Raw genomic sequence first — 20,423 nt, 5'->3', positions numbered from 1 at the left:
ATGAGCAAATGTTTTTAGCTTTGCAAAGAATAACAAATTACAATGGGCGTAAAAGTGACCAGAATAGACCATTTTAAAGGCTAATTTAAGATTGATGCTTTCCCTTTTAAAATTGTCTGATTCTTTTTACTGATTGGTGGGTGTCACTGCCTTTTGCCTCTTGAAATATAAAATTATTTCCAAGCAAAACATATTTCTGTATCTACTTGTTGGGCAGTTAGCTCTATCTTTTAATAGGTTTAGCTTAAATTGCAGGGTCTTAGAGGATAACATATGCTCTAACATATAATTAAGCATTTACCGAGTTTCTTTTCACTTCATTGAGAAATGAAGAACTTCAGATATTTCCGTAGGACTTTAGGATATTGTTAGTAATCGTACAAAACAGGTGCTGTCTGATGAGATGGGTATTTGGGAAGCTTCTGTGTGCCAGGTTTTGTGTCATACTGTGTATGTAACAGACGACATCGTCATCCTCACAAACCCACAGCCTAGCTGAGTTTATAATCTACCTGCTGTTGGTTATTTGTTCTATTTAAGGATAGATTGTCTGCTGGTATATAATGAAACAAACCTTCTAATACTTTTTTGGTCTGTTTGATTCAGTTCTGCATTCTTTCTGGAGTTAGGGTTACATTCCTTATGTTGCCTCTAATTTACCAGGTGCCTTTTCTTAGGCTTATTAATAAAGTGTGGCCAATACTATCTACTCGTCCCGTTTCACAGGATTGTGTAAAGGGAGACATCATAAAATGTATGGACTATTTTGTAAATTATTGAGCTCTTCATATATACCTAATATCATTTCTAACATATAACATTTACTACCTGTACTATCCTATACTATCTGTACTATTCTGTGCAACCACTGAAACATCAATAAATAGCTAAACTAAATAGCTTTGAGTTGTTTTTTTTAAAAAATTAACCAAACGAGCCTTTTAGAAATAAACATACAATTATGAAAGAGGTAAATATGGTTAAATGCCATATAACTATCAGTTTGCCTAGGTAAGTTTTTCTAGCTACTTATTATTTTTAAAGTTGTTAATAATATATCACCTGATTCATATAGAAAATACTTATGGTGGTGTGATTTTCAAATAAGGCCACCTCCTTTGTTCTGTAACAGAATACAAAAATTATACAGCACTGTTCCTGTTCTCCTAGTTTACATTACCTATTTGTGAGGGAAATGCACAGGAAATAGATGTAAAGCCTACTAATTATACAAGACAAAGGGAAGGTGCCCCAAGGCCATGTGTGAACAGTGGCTTCATGAGTGAAATAGGCAGTATGGGCCTTTTGAAGGGGAGTGAATAGCTGCATGTCACTGGAGCACAGACTTAAAAAAAAAGATTAGTTGGAGATAGGTTACAATTTACCCTTTTGGTAATATAGCTACTGATGATTGGATAAAGTCATTTATATAGATGTGTGGTATAGTGGAGAAAGAAGGAAGAAAACTAAACAGATAAAAGAATACATAATTCCTTTATCAAGTGACATAGGTAGTTACTTTTATGTTTCAATGATCTTAAGATCATTAAGATCAGTACCCATTAGCCCTGAGAGGACTCTTTCATCTGCTATGAAGCAGCTTGTTGGTTCATACATACAATAGTGTATGCTCAAATGTAGCCATAGAATGGGTATATCATAAAGATACTCTGGAATTAAGGAAGCTTTATTTCTGGTTTTCCTTTAGTAGCTTTCACTATGTTTTTCTTTGGGGACCTAACTCAGATGACTGCATGCACAAAAATTTAATGTGTTGCTCTTTCTTTTCTTTCACTTGGGAAAGTTTACAGATGAAGAAAAGGCCCTAAGATTCTGACTTCCATCCATGTGGTCTCACCTGTCTCCATAAAGTGTTTCAAAGATCAGTGTCTGTTTTTGTCAGTGGCTATAAGGTCAGTTAGCTCTTTGTGAAGTTAATGCAATACAAATCTGAAAGTATTCAGCAAATGGTGTTGAATCAACAATTAAGATTAATTTTCTTACTGGTTAAAAATTGAAAATGAGTAAGATAAGAACTTAAAATATTTTCAGGATATAAAACCTAATAAAAATTTAAATATGACTCATAATACAGCATTTAATTTCTTTGTGTTCCATTACCAAAATTGATGTCATTGCTAACACAGATACTGTACTGCAGTAGTTCAGGATTGAGTGAAACAAATTTGAGCTGGCAGACAGCGTGACTATACTTGCAAAGGTCATGCAACTCATACTAAGCTACTCACTTGAGCAAATACACAGTATAACCTTGCAAAGAATCCTGGAAAGTCTGTGTTTATAATTTTGCATTTTACTCCCTATCTTTTTTAGGCAAGCAGCAACTCTACCACCACCTGCTGCTCATCCTTCCTGCCCTTTCTGGTAATCCAGACCACTGAAAGGCACAGGGTATCTATGAATAAAAAAGAGAAATGATCCCCTAGATACACAAGAAAAACCAGTATATTTGTATATGTTTTATTCCCAAGAAGAATTTAGCAAGTGGACCCTCTTCCCAGTTTAGTACCTCCACATAGACCCCTCGTCATATTCCTGAGCAGTGGCCCTTAAACACTATCGGGCTGTCTGGAGGAAGAGCTCAATACTTTCATTGCCTCCGATATCATCGTCATGCACTATAATCTTGCTTTCCATATCTATCTACTGCTAAATTATAGTGTTCTTGTAACTCCTGCTGTTAGTTGACAGTGACCGTTGAAGAGCATACTCATAATTTTGTAGAATCCTGTTCTTTATTCCAAAAGAGTTCTTTGAAATAAAATTTTATGACTCAGAACAAAACAAAACAAAAAGCTGTGTTATTGAGGAAATAAAGTCTTAGAATAAAACAAAACATGGATTGAAAAAATACATTATCAAAAAAAAGGAAATATATTACAATATTAACATTTTTACACTGGCAATATACAATCTTAACAGTCTTTTTTCTTTTGCCAAATTGTTGGCAGGAAATGTTGATTAAATTTTTCATTTACATAAAACTCTTTTTTATACTGAGAGTTATAAAAATAGCCTTCCTTTTGGTATCACATTCCATTTACAAATTAGATCTTAGCTTTATGTCGTTCTCTTGAGTGTAAAAAACTTGAGTTTACTTCCAAGATGGAGGTGGGAAATAGTGCCTAAAGAAAGGAATTTGGAAGAATTCTAATTGGAAGTTGAATAATCATTTTGCTTTATAAAAAAAGTCATGCAAAGTTTGTCATACAGTTTACTTTGCTATAAATCCAAGATTTAATTCCCTTTTATTTTTCATTTAAAGACTTGGAATGTATCATAATTTGAGTTTCTGTCATTTCGCGTGAATTTTCTTCAGGGGCTGACTTCACAGCACTGGAAATTGATACACTGACTTGACGTCTCAGCATCTTCATAACCTTTCTCTTGTACCCTTTACATGCAAAGAAATATATAAAAGGGTCCATGCAGCAATTAAAGTTCATCAGGCATACAGTGAAGTGCAGAGAAATCTGGAATGACTGTCTTTGGCTACATTCCAGGAGATCAGGAAAACGCAGCTTCTTAATCATGTGCTGAATAATTGCTACATGGTAAGGTGTGAAACAGAGAATAAACACAACAATTATAAAAATTATTGTGTTGAGAGCCTTTTTGTTTATACCAGACTTCTCAGCTAGTGGGTTTTGTTTGGCAGTTTTAAAGAGTTTGCAACAGATTTGAGAATAGCAGATGAGAATAATTATGAGCGGAAGTACATATCCTATGAAACATGCACCGAGCAGAATCCAGGGAAGAGATTTTGTTTCTTCAAAGTTTGGGTATTCCATGCATGTTGTCCTTTCATTCTCCTGCTTTGACATAGATTTTATGAGTAGTGGGAGTGTTTGAGCAAATACTAGAATCCAGACAAATATGCAAATGCATTTTGCATGTTCAATTCTTTTCATCTTATTGTATCGCAGAGGGTGCACCACGGCAAAGAACCGGTCAATGCTCAGGCAGGTCATGAAATTGACACCTGCATATGTGTTGATGTAAAACACAAGAGCAGTTATCCTACACAGGGCCTCGCCGATTCTCCAGTCAAAGCCTAGGGCATAGTAGGCTATCCGCGTAGGCAAAGCAGTGGTGAAAAGTATATCAGAGATTACCAGATTTGTTGAATATAGGGTGGTAGAGTTGATTTTCTTCCTGTTTTGAACAATGACAACCAAGGCCAACAAGTTTCCCACGAGCCCAATTACAAAGACAATACTGTAATGCAGAGGCATTACTATCCTGGCTGTGTTGTGGTGTGCGTAGAGGTCACAGTCACTTTCCGGAGGAGTTGTAGAGGGAATAGTAAAGTTGGTGTCCATTTTTATATCCATCAGTGGTGTTCAAGGTCTCTAGAAAAAAACCAAGAAGGATAAGTCTAATGAAAAGCAGATTTAACTCAAAGCAATATAAACTACCTTTTATAGATCTAACTTAAAATTTTTAAGATTCATATACTTTTAAAAAATCTATGATGGGTAATATGGTTACATATATAGTAACAGGAAGAACAGAATAAGATTCATGTTTTTACATCACAATTTGGTGATTTTGACAAAGCCCTGGGAAAGGAACTAGAACCATTTAAATAGGACACTTTTTTTTTTTTTTTTTTTTTTTTTTTTTGTGACAAGAGGGAGTGCAGTAAGTTTTTAGGCAGAACTTTCCCCTTCTTTTTGTGAATCATTGTCTGGTTAAGAATAAATTCATGTAAAGCACCCCACATTTCAGACGAGCATAAAACGCTGCTTTTAATGGACTTCCCCCCAAGTGCGTATCACTGCCAGGAAATGAAATCAGTCACACATTTATGTTGTGAAATGTGAACTTACCACAGTGATCTGATTTGTGTTAACCTAAAAAAGTATGAGAAACAAGACAAGGTTTTGTTAGGAACTTAAAGTTAGGTTTTCTTAAAAGAAAGAAAAAGATGATGATGATGAAGAAGATGACCACAACAAACATGAGAAAACTGACCAAAAAGAAGAAAAGGAAAAGAGAGGAAAAACTTAAGCTGCTTCAAGGGACAATTTTCAAATTAATTTTAAACTCTATTATTTCTCAGGTACCCCATTGATGCATGTAGTATACATTCTTTCATTCACACATAGTAGCAAGCATTACATATGTGGTATTTTGTGTTCTGCTTTATTCACTTAACATGTTCCTGGATCAGTATAATCTATTTGTCTATCATATGTGTAAATTTTATGTAGATATTTGATGGGTATTCTACAGTATAATTTGCTTAGCTATTCCCTTGATGAACATTTGGATTATTTCCAGTTCTTGTTATAAATAATGTTAGGATGAAATTTCAGGTCCTAAGTTGAAGAATAAAAAATTCCTACAGTAAAACTCTGTGTATGAGGCTAGGCTTTGATAAAACTAAGGAAGAGTTGGGCAATAAGTTCTGTGAAGTTATTTTTAGATGAAAAACAATTTTCTGGTAGGACTACTATGTGCATGAATCTTATCTGAAAGTCACACAAAGTTAAGGGGAATTTTCAGTATTAGTGATGATGATTCTCTGTGTTAAAGGAAAAGGACTCTCCCTAGCCTTATCAAGGCACTGACTGCAAATCCGCTTCTCTGACTGTGGTATTAAATGAATTGGATCTCTGCTAAGTTATTTTTAACAGTCTTAAAACAGTGATGCTAACAGACAACCAGGGTTACCAGAGGATTGCACTATTGTTACAGGTGTGCATTACGTACAGTGTTGATAGTTTAATCGTTAAAATATGGAAATACAACCTAAACTAAAAGGGAACAGAAATGGAAGTAGAACTTATCAATCAATAGAAGACAGAAAAGGGGATTTTGCAGGGGAAAGGAAAGAATGAGAATGGTAAATAGAAAACACAAAATAAGAGGGTAGAAATATATCATAGCAAATTTAAATGGGTTGGACTTACACATTGAAAGACAGAGACTATCAGTTTGGATTTTTAAAAATCCAGGTCTATACTACTTAGAAGAGATATAATTCAAAGTGATTCAGAAAGGCTTGGCAGAACAGGTACTAAATAGTGTGAAAAGCTAGAGTAGCAATATTAACATCAGAAAACATAGAATCCAAAGCACATTCAGTATTAATAGGGATAAAGAGGGTCACTACAAAAGTTAAAATAATAGTTTACAAAGAACATAAAAATAATCATGATTGTGCATGTAACAACAAAATTTGACAGAATTTAAAGGAGAAATTGGCAAATTCACAAACTTAACGTGAGATTTTAACACATTTTTATTAGAATATGCCAGATAAGCCCTAGCCGGTTTGGCTCAGTGGATAGAGTGTTGGCCCGCAGACTGAAGGGTCCCAGGCTCGATTCCAGTCAAGGGCACGTACCTTGGTTTCAGGCTCTATCCCCGGCCCTGGCTGGGGTGCGTGCAGGAGGCAACTAATCGATGTGTCTCTCTCACATTGATGTTTCTCTTTCTGTGTCTCTCCCTCTCCCTTCCACTCTCAAAAAAAAAAAAAAAAAAAAAAAAAATCCTCAGGTGAGGATTAACAAAAAAACGAATATGCCAGATAAAAAAGAGATTATGGACGTAGCTTTACCCACGTGACTTCAAAGCTAACAGAATTTGTGCTGAAGGCTCATGACCATTATTTGCAAATATGACTTATGTTACAAGGTCAATCAGAGATATCTCAGAACTTCCAGAAAAAGCATCATCTGGCAGCTCACATTTTCTGTGATTCCTGTGCAACTAAATTATAAATCCGCAATAAAAAGATAAAGGATAAATCTGGAATCTAAAAAATACATTTTTAAGGAATGCCTGGGTTAAGAAATCACAATGCAAATTTTGAAGTGCTTAGTACTAAATGACAAAAATGCAACATGCCAAAACTGAGGGATGTGGCTAAAGAGTTCATTGAAGATGAATGCAAAGCCTTGAATGTATTTATTTTTAAAAGGTTGAAATAGGTTAGTTAAATATATAGCTCAAGAAACTAGAAAGGAACTGAGTTTGCCCAAAGAAGGTAAAAACAAATAAAAATAATTGTAGAAATTAATGAAATAGAAAATAAAACAACAACAACAAAAAAAAACACCACAATAAATATGGACTTTGTATTTTGTAAAGAAAAAGGTGAAGTGATTCTTGAAAAGGAAGTCATGGGAATTGCAATTGTGGAATAAATGTAGAAAAAAAGCTTTATCCAGTTCGTGTGAGAAGTAATTTTCCAAGAACTGAGACTAGACACGAGGGAGAAAGGAAAATTCCAGGCAAAGGCTGCATCTTAGGAACAGCAGCAAGAGCTTCTTTTATCTTTCTACTTTCTATGAAAAAAAAAAAAAATCGCTTTCTGAAAATCTCAACAGATGCATGTTATTTTGAGAAATATTTCCAAGCACATTCATGGGAACTGCTTTTTAAAATACATAATGGGGGAAAAATACATTGGGAGTCTGATCATTCTCCATGTGATTATTATTATAGAGACTAGAGGCTCCGTGCACGAAATTCATGCACTGGTGGGGAGGGGAGGTTGTCCCTCAGCCCAGCCTGCACCCTCTCCAATCTGGGGCTCCTTGGGGGATGTCTGACTGCCGGTTTGTGGGATCAGGCCTAAACCGGCAGTCGGACATCCCTGTCACAATCCAGGACTGCTGGCTCCCAACTACTTGCCTGCCTGCCTGCCAGCCTGATCACCCCTAACCACTCCCCTGCCAGCCTGATCGACGCCTAACTGCTCCCCTGCCAGCCCAATCGCCCCCAACTGCCCTCCCCTGCCAGCCATCTTGTGGTGGCCATATTTGACCACATGGGGACAGCCATCTTTGACCACATGGGGGTGGTCATCTTGTGCGAGCGCATGAGGGTCAATTTGCATATTACCTTAGGAGGATTAGGAAAGTTACCACTAATGTAAGAATCAAAGAAGACTGTGCTATTCCTTGTCGAGTTGTAAATGCGTGTTCATCCTCTATACTGAATTAAATATAGCATCCAGTAGAGCTAGACATGACAGGGATTTCATAACATTTTAAGTCAAAGTATGTTTAACACCATGTTAATTATAAAGGTGAGAATCTGCAATCAATGTCCATCGTTAGGGGATTGGTTAAACATTTTATGGTATAGCCATATAGTGGAATAATATGCAGCCATTGAAAATGGCAATGTACATGCCTATTTCTTGACAGAGAATAATGTTAAGTAGGAAACAAATTGCATAACATACCCCTTTGGGGGGAGGAAAATCAACTGTACACACTCACACACACACACAAAATCAACTGTACACACACACACACACACACACACACGCATGGATATATGTGTCAAATATAATTTTGTACAAGTAATTTTTAAGTTTTTTTAATGTAGTCTAAAATTTTAACATTGAATACGACTTGACTGTGAAATAAGTAAATAGGTAAATATATTTTTTTAATCTGAGGGAAAAACATTTTAATTCAGCTCTTTTTGTGAAAACCTTGTCCTCTGACATGCTTTTCAAAGTTAGCCCTTTAATGCTCTTTAGTCAGCTTTATGCATTAGTTTTATTAGGTGCCTACCTTTAAGTCATGTCTTGAAGAACCCTCTTAACAATCCTGCAAGCTGAGTGTTGCTATCACCTACCTACTTTCCATGTGAGGAAACTGAGTGCCAGAGAGGTTTAAGGTCATTCTGGATCCTTCTGTCTGATGACTTGGCTTCAAGTCTCCTACTCTTTCTCATCCTTGGCAGGGTCAGCTAATTCATCCTGCCCTGGAAATGCTGAGAGTTTGTGCCTTCAAAGTGTCCTCGGCTTTCAGGCTATCTTTACCTGTAAATTAAGTCTGGGCACCACGTGGCCCAGCTTCTCCTGAGTAGGGGAATGATTCTTCCTCAGGACAACAGGGCTCCCACTTCCATGTGAGGTGCCTTTCCAAATGGGAAGCCAGACCTGTGGACACCACATTATAGAACTGTGATGGAAGACCATTGAGGGGCCTTGTGCTACCCACCCTAGTCCTATGTCAATCAAAGAAAGGCCTTGCATAGTGTGGTCATGTAAATGTCATGCTTCAGAAATGCTCTTAGGTAAAGAAGAATGTAGGCTGTTTTGAAATACATTTATTTGGATATTTAGTAACCTGTTAAAGGTTGATTTCATTAGTCAACAATTCTAGTATACTACTTTATTTCTTGCTTACATCTATCTATATTATTAATGCTATAGTTTTAGTTAATTTTATCTTTTCCAAATTGACAGAAAAATCCTTTCATGTATTTGACTATTGTTATCCTATTCTTATATCAGTCATTCCAAATTTATTATCATCTTCCCTCAGAGACATTATTTTATACTTTTCTTTAATCATCTTAGAATTCAGGATTACTTTCCTGAACCTTGACTTACTCCATTTTTTTATTCATCAATAATTGTTTTTAGTGCCTTTAGATGCGAGGTCCTGGAAATACAGATATGAAATCTTTTAATACCCGAGGGCCTAAAACTGAAAGATGAATGTATGATATTCGGAATGTGCTATTATCTGTGTGAGGTGTTATCTCAGTATTCTCTGCTGTGGTTTCTTCTCACACACACCAGGGTTCTGCTTGCCTTTTTCATTACAGTGCTCCTTTACCAGCCTTCGGATTGCAAATCCTCCTTTTAGCCATTCCTCTTTTATTCATAACTAATTAACTAACTTCCTTTCTCCAATTTATTTACTTTAGAATATATTTTAAGTATTTCACATTTTTATAATTATTAGGCAATAGCTTCTGACATGTTATTTAGGGTAGATATACCAAGTTGTACTTAAAAATACTATTGCTTGTCATTTTATGGCATAGAGAAAAGCACAAAGAAGTGTTTGTTCTGGGTATTTTTTCCTTAGAATACTTTAAGAATTATAATTTCCTCATAATGCTTTCTAGTGAGAACATATGCGTGGTCCCTAAGCTATCCTTAATGCCCACCCCGAGGGACATAAACAAGGACTGCAATCTTTACCCTGAAGGCACTGATAGTAACTGGACTGCATGAAATGTGGGTCCTTAATTCAGGTTCCACCAGAGGAATACCTTTTTCTCCTAAAATTAAAGTACCTGGCAGGTACTCTGGCAACAATCTATGCCCCTTTTGTTAATAAGCAAAGGAAACCATCTCAGGATTGTCTCTGTAATACATTATTAATCCTTTCACTTACTGCTATCCAAACATGCATAAAACAAGTTATTCCACAGGGAAACATCCTCCAAAGTATTTTTACTTATGTTTTTGGAAGTTGCCTATGTATGTTTTTCTCTAGAGTTGAGTTCATTACTAATAGAGTAGCTAATATTTCTTAAGACACTATCATCTCATTTTTGCATAACCGGACATGTTGACATGAACTGGCAAGTTTTTTTAGCCACAGAAAGGAAAAAATAAAAGCCCTCTCCCCCCAACTCATTCATTAATAGTTAAGAAAATTGTCTAAGCTCTAATGTAACCTGTACTCTGGAAATATTTACCCTAGACACCAACTTGGAGCCTTTTTGTGATTTTTCTCAGGGCACACATAGAAGCTTTCTGCAATCCCAATCCCAGTAATTGCTTGGCAATTATTTCCTTAGCTTTTATTTGTGGCAGAAACAGAATAAAACTTCACTATATTCAAAGATTTCGTAAGTGCTAGACTACCAGCTTTAATTTTTGCTTTAAGAGTCCTGAAAAGTCACCATTGCCCCCAGTATTTATTCTCTTAGTAATCATACACCTTAAATGAAAAGGGGTTAATCTTCCGGTGATTTTGTTTATATTCAGGCCTCAGCAATGAATTGAATGGGTGAAGTCATGCTGAAATGATAATAAATAGGAGGTGATTTTTCTATAAGGTGAAGTCTGCTCAAGAATGTTTACACATCGAGATGATCTGACTCAAATTGTCCACAGTGGCATGCACCAAAGAGGAAGTTCAGGAGCACACTTGCGAAAACAACCATGAGAGCCACAGAAATGTGGATATATATACATATATATATATGAATTATATTTGAATATTGTTAAAGAATGAGTGTTTGGTCCAGCTCTTTCTCTAATTTCTGTTGATAAACTGTCCTTTGGCTATTTTAGAGATAAGATTGAGGGAAATATTCTAGAGTGAGGAACAATCAGATCCCTAGAAAAGGAGGGGGCCGACACAGGCTCAGAGTTATTGGAATAAGATGGATTCTGTCTACTGAGGAAATAGGCCAGCACAGATGTAACAGGACAGCAGGCTGAGGCCCTGTCTAGTGCCCTTGAAGACACACATAAGTCATAGAAGAAAGAAATCACTGCTTCTTCTTTTCCTAGTTTTCTACGTATTTGCCAATTACTTGACAAAGCCTCCTTGTTCTTGAAGCTGAGCCAACAGGATGTTGGCATTTAGTCCAGTGTCACACATACTGGGGTCTAGCACTGAACCAATGATTTTTTTTCACCTTTTTTTTTAGTTGACTAACTGAAATAGACAGGTGGGAAATATTAACTCCTGATTGTGGGGAAGAAACCCAAGGCACAGATAGGCTGTGACCAGCACAAGCACTGCCTCTTAGCACTCACTTCTTTGGCAAAGTTGGACTGACATTCATAGCACTGCTACTCAACTGCTTTAATAGTACACAGCCCAGTTAACCTAGTAAAATAAACCTTTCTACACTAGTAGGTGATTTTTTTTTTTTCTAACCAGCTTTGAGTCCTGCATTAATAGCTAAGACTGTGTCCTAGATGCATTTTTTTTGGAAGGATATAGGGAATATTGTTCAGAAAGGTGACCCACTGGCAGCTGCCTGTCCTTTCTTAGAAAGGAACCTCACACATGCCCGAGTGTTTGTAGTCGAGAGTTGTCCCTGGTCAGTGTGTCTGAAGGGACCTCACTGCCCTGCCTCCCTCGAGCTCAATTTTTCTGGCTTGTGGAAATGTGACCCAACTGCCACCACAGCATGGTCTGGTTCTGGGGTCTGCAGAGGCCCATCTACAGGACGATTCACAGAGAACTGTTTCAAGGCCAGTGGTTGCCAGCCTGCAGTTCAGGGTCGCCTAAGACCATCGGAAAACACAGATATTTACATTGCGATTCATAACAGTAGCGAAATTATAGTTATGAAGTAGCAACGAAAATAATTTTATGGTTGGGGGTCACCACAACATGAGGAACTGTATTAAAGGGTCACGGCATTAGAAAGGTTGAGAACCACTGCTCTATAGTGTCCTGAGCTCAGTGGACACTCAGTGAAGACCAATTCCAGCTTCTGTAAACATTCACATTGGAATTGATGGGACAGTGAAAGGTACCTGACATTTAAATTATTTGGTTAAACACCCACTTGCACATCGAGGGTTTTACATGTTCCAGCTATTTTTCTTTCACCTTTCACTGATTATTTATTCCTTGTGTGGCTTTCGGTAACTTTAGTACTGACTAGGCTGCTATGAAAATTGTCAAAGTTGAAGATAAAGGAGGTAGTAATCCTAAGGACTCGGATTCTATGACATAACATTTAGGAACTGTAAGAAACAAGAATCCCACCATAATCATTTCAGTGTAAGGAAGACAAATACTGTTTCCATGAGGCATGATTTGACCTGTATGCAGGATAACTAGCTGTGTGATATAAAACGGCTCTTTATAGTGAAGGTCTGAGTCTGTATAATCTTTATCCTCTAAGTCCAAAATGTTTCTAGAAATAATATGTACCTTTTCTCCTTAAAGTTCTAGGGAGTTTCAAGTTTTGGGTTTTGTTAGAAACATTAAATATTCTTATTTTATGGACAAACAGAATTAGATGTCCCTCAGTACAGGCGCCAAGTCAGGGACATGGAGGTGGCCAGGACTCTTGTGTCCTCGCTCACCCACTGTCTCCAATCAGCCAGCATTTCCTGTGCCTGCAGCCTCCTGACCCTCCTCTGCACCTATGGTTATGTCTGTCGTCTGCCTGTGTGTACTACTCGCACCACCTCTGCTGGCCTTCAGGCAGCCCTCACTGCTGTTTGCAGCCACTGCAGCAGTTCCCACAATGTGCTTCAGGTGGCGGACGGAAAGCTTTCTGTTGTGACACACTTTCCTTCATGATTGGGCTCCACTTCCCTCTCCCACTGGGTCTCTGGCCATCGTCCCTCTTATGATGCCCTGGCTCCAGCCACACTAAATTCCTTGATGCCCTGTGTTCTCGCACAACTCTGTGCCTTTCTGACATTCTTCCTTCTGTCTTGGTGCCGCCTCTCCTCTGTCATGTAATCTTACTTCCTGCTCTCCTTCAAGACTTACTTCAAAATCAGCTGCTCCTGGAAGCTTTTCTGATTTTATTCTCTCCTGCTCACTCCCAGCACCCGCAGAAAGGCAGAGTCAGGTATCCTTACTAGTTCTGCAATACCATACGTTGTTTGGGTTCTTTTTTTCTGTTTCCCACTGGTCAGTGAAGTCCTATGAGTAGAGACCATATTGTTAATTTTGTGTCTCTCTAGCTGACCCATAATTGATGCTCAGTAAATACCCGTTAGCCCTGGCTGGTGCAGCTCGGTTGGTTGGAGCGCCGTCCCATGCACTGAAGGGTCAGGGCACATACCCAAGTTGAGGGTTCCATCCCTGGTCAGGGCTCATGAGGAGGGCAACTAATTGATGTTTCTCTCTCACATCGATGTTTCTCTCTCTCCCTCTCCTTCCTCTCTCTAAAATCAATTTTTTAAAAAGAAGAATAGCGCCCTAGCTGGTTTGGCTCAGTAGATAGAGCGTTGGCCTGTGGACTAAAGGGTCCCGGGTTCGATTCTGGTCAAGGGCACATGCCTGCATTGCGGGCTCGATCCCCAGTAGGGGGTGTGCAGGAGACAGCTGGTCAACGATTCTCTCATTATTGATGTTTCTAGCTCTCTCTCCATCTTCCTTCCTCTCTGAAATCAATAAAAAAAATATTTAAAAAAAATAAAAAGAAGAATAGCAAAACCCAGCTTTCTTGATCCTCAGTCAAGGGTTCTTTAGATTAACGTAAGCTCTTTACTAATAACAATAACCAGTATTACTAAGCACAGACTACTGCAGGCACTGCCCTGGGCACTCTACATATATTCACATAAATCCTCACAAAACTTTCTCAGATCAGTTTGAATGGATGAAACAGTGCACTTCTGTGAAGATAGAGTTAAGTGTCAGAATCAATCCAGGCAGTTTGGCTGCAGTAATCACACTCAGTGTCATGCATTTTCTTCCTGGCTCCTATTTCCAGGATGATCTAATGTTATTGGTAGAAATCAAGTAAACTAGAAAGACATCTCAAAACTTTAACGCAAGAGAGAAGAGGAGGGCTAGGGAGACAAGAAAGGGCGGGGGAGGGAAATAAGTTGACTTAAATAAAGGAATTCACTAATTTGTAGCATATTTTAAAGTAAGCAAAGGTTTTAGAAATGATTTTAGATTTTACTATTTTTAACAATATTTCTATGAAGCCATTTGGACTGAAATTTCTGTTGAAAGAAAATGGTGGCTACCCAAGATAGCTTTTATGTTATTAATTTATTTTTATAGTACTTTTAAAGTATTTGCAAATATTTGGCAAAATGTTTTTATTCTTCTCTTTGGGCATTTAAGACACAACAAGGGTCTTTGTTAGCTCTACAGTGTTCACAGGATTTTCACATGCGTTATCTCGTCTTGTGCTGAAGCCTATATTTTGCAGACTTCTTGGGAGGCTAAGAAACTGAACAGACCGGGGGTACTACACATCCTCAGCACATATCACACCCTAGGGCCTGTTACAGCTCCAGCAGGCCCTTAACTGTAGCAGGGAGAACAGCATGGTTTGTACACTTATTTACTGGGTGCTCAGCTCTTTTTTAAAATGTAAACTTCTTAAGGAGGATGGCTTTATCTTATACAACACTTTCATCCCATAGCGTGTTTCAGAAGTGTCCTATAATAGATATCATAAATGCTTATGGAATACATAACTGAGTGAAAGTCATATAGTGACCTGAGTTAATATTTATTCCATTAAATGACTGCTCACGTTATTACTGAAAAGTTCTCAGAAGCCAGTTGAAAAGTAATTTATAAAGAAATTACCACCACTACCACCACCACCACTTGTTAGGTGAGCATGTGTGTGAGGATGCTTTGCAGAGTGGTGTGCTCTCTGCAGTGTTGTGTTCAAAAGGACAATTAAACCCCAGAGAGAAAACATGCACTGAAATAATACTAGTAAATGCAGAGTCCAGACAGTAGCAGTTAGATTTATAACTATACATAGACTCAGTCTGTGTGTAAAATATTCCATAAAGACCTGAAAATAAGTTCAAAAAATCCTTCTCACAGAAGTGATAGGGCAAGGAAACTTTGCCTGTTGGAGTCATCCTTTAGCAGTTGAATGGGCAGAAGGAGGAAGAATAGTGATAGCAGGCAGTTTCCTAGCAGTTAGTATGAGAGCCAGTGTTATAAGGACTTGGCGGTGGTATTACTCCACATTTTACAGAAGAAGCAACTGGTGCCGGAGATGTCAGATGGCTTGCCCAAGGCCACACAGCTCAGGTTTGAGCCTGACTCCAGAGCTGGGCTCGTAACCACTGCACTATATTATGCTTAAAGTGACACCCCAAGAAAACTCAAAACCACACCCTTTTTTGGAGGAAGTTTCCTCACAGTTTATATTTTGTCAGAAGTTCCTGTTACCTTCATTCCAAACCTGGGCATAAAGATTGGCAAAACACTGCATATAATTCATTGTTTTGTGATTTTTTTTTTAAGCACATACAAGTTTTAGAAAAAAATATGGAGGCATGGTTAGCCTTACTGATCATTAAATGAATATAAAGCAAATAACAGATATTCTTCTTTTTTTTTTTTTTTACTTATCAGATTAATGGTTTATATTTAGAGTTGAAACAGTGAAGCCCAGACTGCCACTGATCAGAGGGTAAATTGGTAAAATGTTTTTATAAACCAAAAACATCAGTTTGTATCAAAAGAAATAATAGAAGTATATAAAAAAGACTTTTTGTATGTAGATATATAGCCAAATAGTAAAATGTTACAACTCTTTTCTTTTAAATTGTGCTGAATAACTTATATATATACAATACATTTAAGTGTAGGGATATCTTATCTTAAAATAGATTTGCTCCTTTCCCTTCGTATTAAAGCATCCTGAAGTTTTGGCATTATTTGCCAATATTTACTTGATACTGTTCTTTTGTAATTGTGAGTTCACACAGAAATGCAAAGTAAGCCTATTTTTTGGCAAAGATGTTTCTGGCACAATCCATTGCTTTCACCTAGCTTAATGATAGCTGATCAGAACTGCCAGTCACTAGAGAGTTTAAGCTATATTAATAACATCATTTTTGTTAGAAATGTTTATAGCTTGTTATTGAATAGATTCTTTCCCTTTAACTGTACCGTAAGTAGGCTTTCAAAGTTTTTCTTAACTCAAAAGATTTTGTTGCAAAAGATTATGTAGCACTTACCTCTCGGTTACTTTTTCGGGCCCCTGTGTAGTCGCAGTCAGGCTTTGACCAAACTGAAGTAGGTTAACCTTGGCATGTTGTTCTAAGAGAGATTATGCAGACATCCTTTTATGGTGGTGACTTTTTCTGTCATCCTGTGACTGAGCATAGTAATTTAGCCTCATGTGTGCGTGCGTGTACACTTTTTTTAAAAAATGGGAAGTGAAATTTTTCTGTTAGTGATTTTTTTTTGAATAGTTATCCAAAAACCCCTTGGAATTTATGAATTGCTGATATCTATGGAACTTTATAAATTTTTCTATAAAGATGTAAGTATTTAAAAAATTATGTGAAAGAGACTGAAGCAGTCGACCTTAATCAGGAAAATCAATGAATCATAGTTACTGGTGATGTTATATCTATAGTCTGTGTAAAAGTATGAGTTTTTAAATGTTTTAAGGGGAAAAGAATGTCAACTTTGACAGTTTTGTCTACCTGGAAACTTGCTCAATAGCTTATGAGATAGAAACAAGTTTTGTGGTGAGTGGGAGAAAGATGCTCTTTTGCATATATACAGAGATTAGTTAATGTTTTTAGGCAGGAGGCTAACTTGGCTGCATGGACACAGGAATGACAAGGGAAAAGTTGAAGGGGGCGTTTTGCAGCTAAAATTGAGCCTCTTGTGAACAGGGTAAAGGAGATCTATGCTGTTCACCTTAGTTTTAGGTGACTGTTTAAATCAACAGTATAACATGGCTATCTATCTGTAAGCTAAATTAAGTAAAATATAGTGCTCAAAACAAAAGAGGTGATATTTACACTTATCCAGGACCAATCTGGCCATTCCCAGTCAGCTCTGGGTGCCGCATTTTACAAAGGGCACAGATGACTTAGAGCGTGCCTGGGATCTGAGGGGTCTGGATCCTAGGTCTTAGGAGAAATGATTGAATAGACTGAGAGTGTTTAGGCTTAGCAGGGATGTGATAGCTGTTATCATGCATTTGGAAGATGTCTTGTAGAAAAGGGTTTAGGTTGCATATGTCAGTCTTCCTAACTCCAGAGAAGGAAAGCCAATAAAAAGAAACTACTGGAGACAATTTTCAAATCAAAATATGAGTTTAGTTCCCAAAAGTTAGAATCATAAAAACATGGAGTAGGCTGTTTCTTATTTACTAGTAGATGCTTGCATAATCTGGATGACTATTTTGAAAGATTCTGGAGAGAGTATTGAATCATTTGATAGGAATTTGTGGCTCTGTGACCTCAGAGGCCCTTTCATTTTAAGAATCTGTCAAAATAGCCTCTCAGAGGTATTATTCAATTTAGAAGCTTATTAGGTTCTTCCTAGCTCTAAAATGCTGAGAACTGTGGAGAAACCTTGTCAAACAGAACATTTCTTTGGGCCTCCGCCCCACAGCCTATAAAATAAAAATCATTGAACTAAAAATGGTCAACAAGATAATTCCCAGTTCAAAAAGATCCAATGAGGGGAAAGAAGAGATTTTATGATTTGATGGATAAATATGATAAAATAATAGTTCCTTTAAACTTTGAAGTTTTTTAATTTGTTGAAAGGCCATTCTGGTGGGATGTGTTGGTTTTTAATTTTTGAAATCATTTTTATTAAGTAAAACATTGTTATACAATGAATAACTCACCTAGGTAAGGTAAATGTACCTAGAAAACTGGATCTACATCTTTTTTGGTATTAGAATAGTCAAGTATATAAAGAAGAGGTGATAGAGTAATTGTCCTGCAAGCTGCTGTTGAGTTTCAGGGTGAGATAATTTCATGAGTTCACAAACCTTATTTTTATTGTTGTTGAAAGTTACTATAAAAGTACAACTTTTTCTTATACATAAACTTCCTTTTCTGTATAAGAGGAAAGGTAGACATTTGTGACCTGAACTGTTTGTTTGTTCTGTTGAGTATAGTTGTGAGTATATAGTAGATAACAAATATTAGTGGAAAAGTGAATGGATTCTTTATAACCTGTTTTCCTCTTTTCTATACTTTAGCCTCACATGCTTAAGCCAGATAGGGCTTCCAGAAGTTAGCTATTCACGTGAAAAAGGTCAAATTGAATTCATTGTTGACAGTATAAAGAACAGATGTTGTCATAAAATAAGGAAAAGAAAAACTGGCCAATGACTAATAGCATGATATTTTGTGAAGTCTGTGTGTATAGAAATAGCAATGGAAAATTTCTACAAAACAACCTATATGACCATGGTCTGAAATGTGTGCTTCTGTATTATGGGTGTATGTGGTCTGGTATTTAGTCATAATTGAAAACTACACAATGATTAATAACTTCTAAGGAATTTTAAAACTTCTATTGGTATATAAGACATAAACTGTGGTCATTAAAATTCCTATCCATATTTTTTTAGTTTACATTGAAATATAACTTCAAACAAGAACTCTGCTTCAGATTTTTTATTCTAACATCACTATTTACACTTTATTGCTGGATGTAAACAGAAGAATTTCTGTAACTTAAAGAACATGTTCTGTGGTGAGATATCTCAAGTGCAACCAAAATAGAGTTCTCTTATTATTGCCAAGAGACCAACAGGTCATGTTTTGAGCATATATATGAAACCATGTATTTTAATCCTATTAAGAACAATAAAACAAGGAAAGGGGCTTTTTTTTTTTTTTTTTTAAGCAAAAGGCAAATTCATTTACTCAGCGAATATTTATTGAGCAACTACTTTGTGCCAGGCAGTGTTCTAGATCATGGGGATAAAACAGCGAAAAAAAATTGACAGAAATCCCTGCCCTCGTGGAGCCCATTCTAGTCAACGAGACAGATGAGAAACAAGTCACATAGCAGAGTAGCCAGTTATAGGTGCTATGGGGAAAGGGAAGTACACGCACTGGGCACCATACTCCTAGTCCTGCTTGAGTGAGGTGCACCCTGGTCCCATGTGGCTGGATAAGCAAGAGTGAGTGGTAGGGAGACCAAGTAGTAGAAGATCAGGGTTGAGGAGGGATGCAGTCCTGACTTTGGCTTTTACTTAAGGGTGGGGAATCACTGGAGGAATGGCTAATTTATACTTTTTAATGCAAAGAATGCATAGCTGCTTAGTCAACTGGGTTTGGGTTCAAATGATTGGAATTGGGGGGGGACCAAACAGTTCTTTTGTGTAGAATTGAGAATGACAGTTTAAATAAATCTCTGCTTATTAAAATTGCTTTGTTAATTTATTTTAATCAAACAAATAATGAGGGTCTATATTAGGCACTAGGGGAGGATGCAACACTAAATAGAACATGGTGCTTTCTCACAGAATGAATAATCTAATGGTAGTTTTTTAAAACCCTATATAGTTCAAGTCTGTATCACACAACTATTCAAGAATAAGGATAATTTCATTGCCTCTAATTTAATGAGTTCCTATGCTCTGTCAAGCACTGTGCCAGATGCTAGGAGGACCGAGGGATGCATTCCTTCCCTGCCATGGGGTATGCTCAGTCTAGAAGGAGGACCAGATGAGTGAGGCATTCATGACTGATCCGTTGTGCTGTCTACATACCTCTGCTGCCCTATCCCTGTCGTCCTTCTCACAAGATTGCGAGAGTCTGCATCTTAAGCATCTTTGTGTCTCCAGACCTGACCCAGTGTCTGGCACTTGGGTGTTTAGTGCTTGGGGTTTTCCCAGCATTTGTTGTTGTAGATGCCTGTTGATGCTGCTGCCATTAGTCACATTTGCATTATATATTTGCTTTTGTTTTATTTTTAATATTAGAATTGAGAGAACAGTGAATGATTTTTATTAAATAACATGATCTCTAGCAATGATGAGATGATGTACAAGAGGCCAAGAGAGTCCTGTGTTTCTACAAAAAGTGTAGTGAGGACATTTCTTTGTAGAAGTGAAGACTATTTTCTTATGGTAAAGGAAGTTCTTTATACTGATGCCACGCACCCCAAAAAATGGGAAAATAAAAAATTGACAGAGTAATTAAGCCAGGTGTTTAATGA

The 20,423-nt window shown here is 37.2% G+C and overlaps 2 protein-coding genes across 3 annotated transcripts in view; one reads left to right on the top strand and one right to left on the bottom strand.

Moving 5' to 3' along the window:
• UBAC2 (UBA domain containing 2) overlaps positions 1 to 20,423 on the top strand; it is a 194,209-nt gene that overhangs the window by 93,173 nt on the left and 80,613 nt on the right. The window lies entirely within an intron of this gene.
• Positions 3,270 to 4,355, bottom strand: GPR183 (G protein-coupled receptor 183; the record flags this gene model as incomplete). The annotated part of the gene is made up of 1 exon (XM_080659578.1): positions 3,270 to 4,355. One exon carries the CDS (start codon positions 4,353 to 4,355, stop codon positions 3,270 to 3,272), a length of 1,086 nt encoding a protein of 361 aa, XP_080515704.1.

This window comes from Plecotus auritus (assembly GCF_963455305.1).
Source record: "Plecotus auritus genome assembly, chromosome: 3".
In the NCBI taxonomy this organism is placed as follows: Eukaryota; Metazoa; Chordata; class Mammalia; order Chiroptera; family Vespertilionidae; genus Plecotus; species Plecotus auritus.
This window is presented reverse-complemented; position numbering and strand designations above follow the sequence as displayed.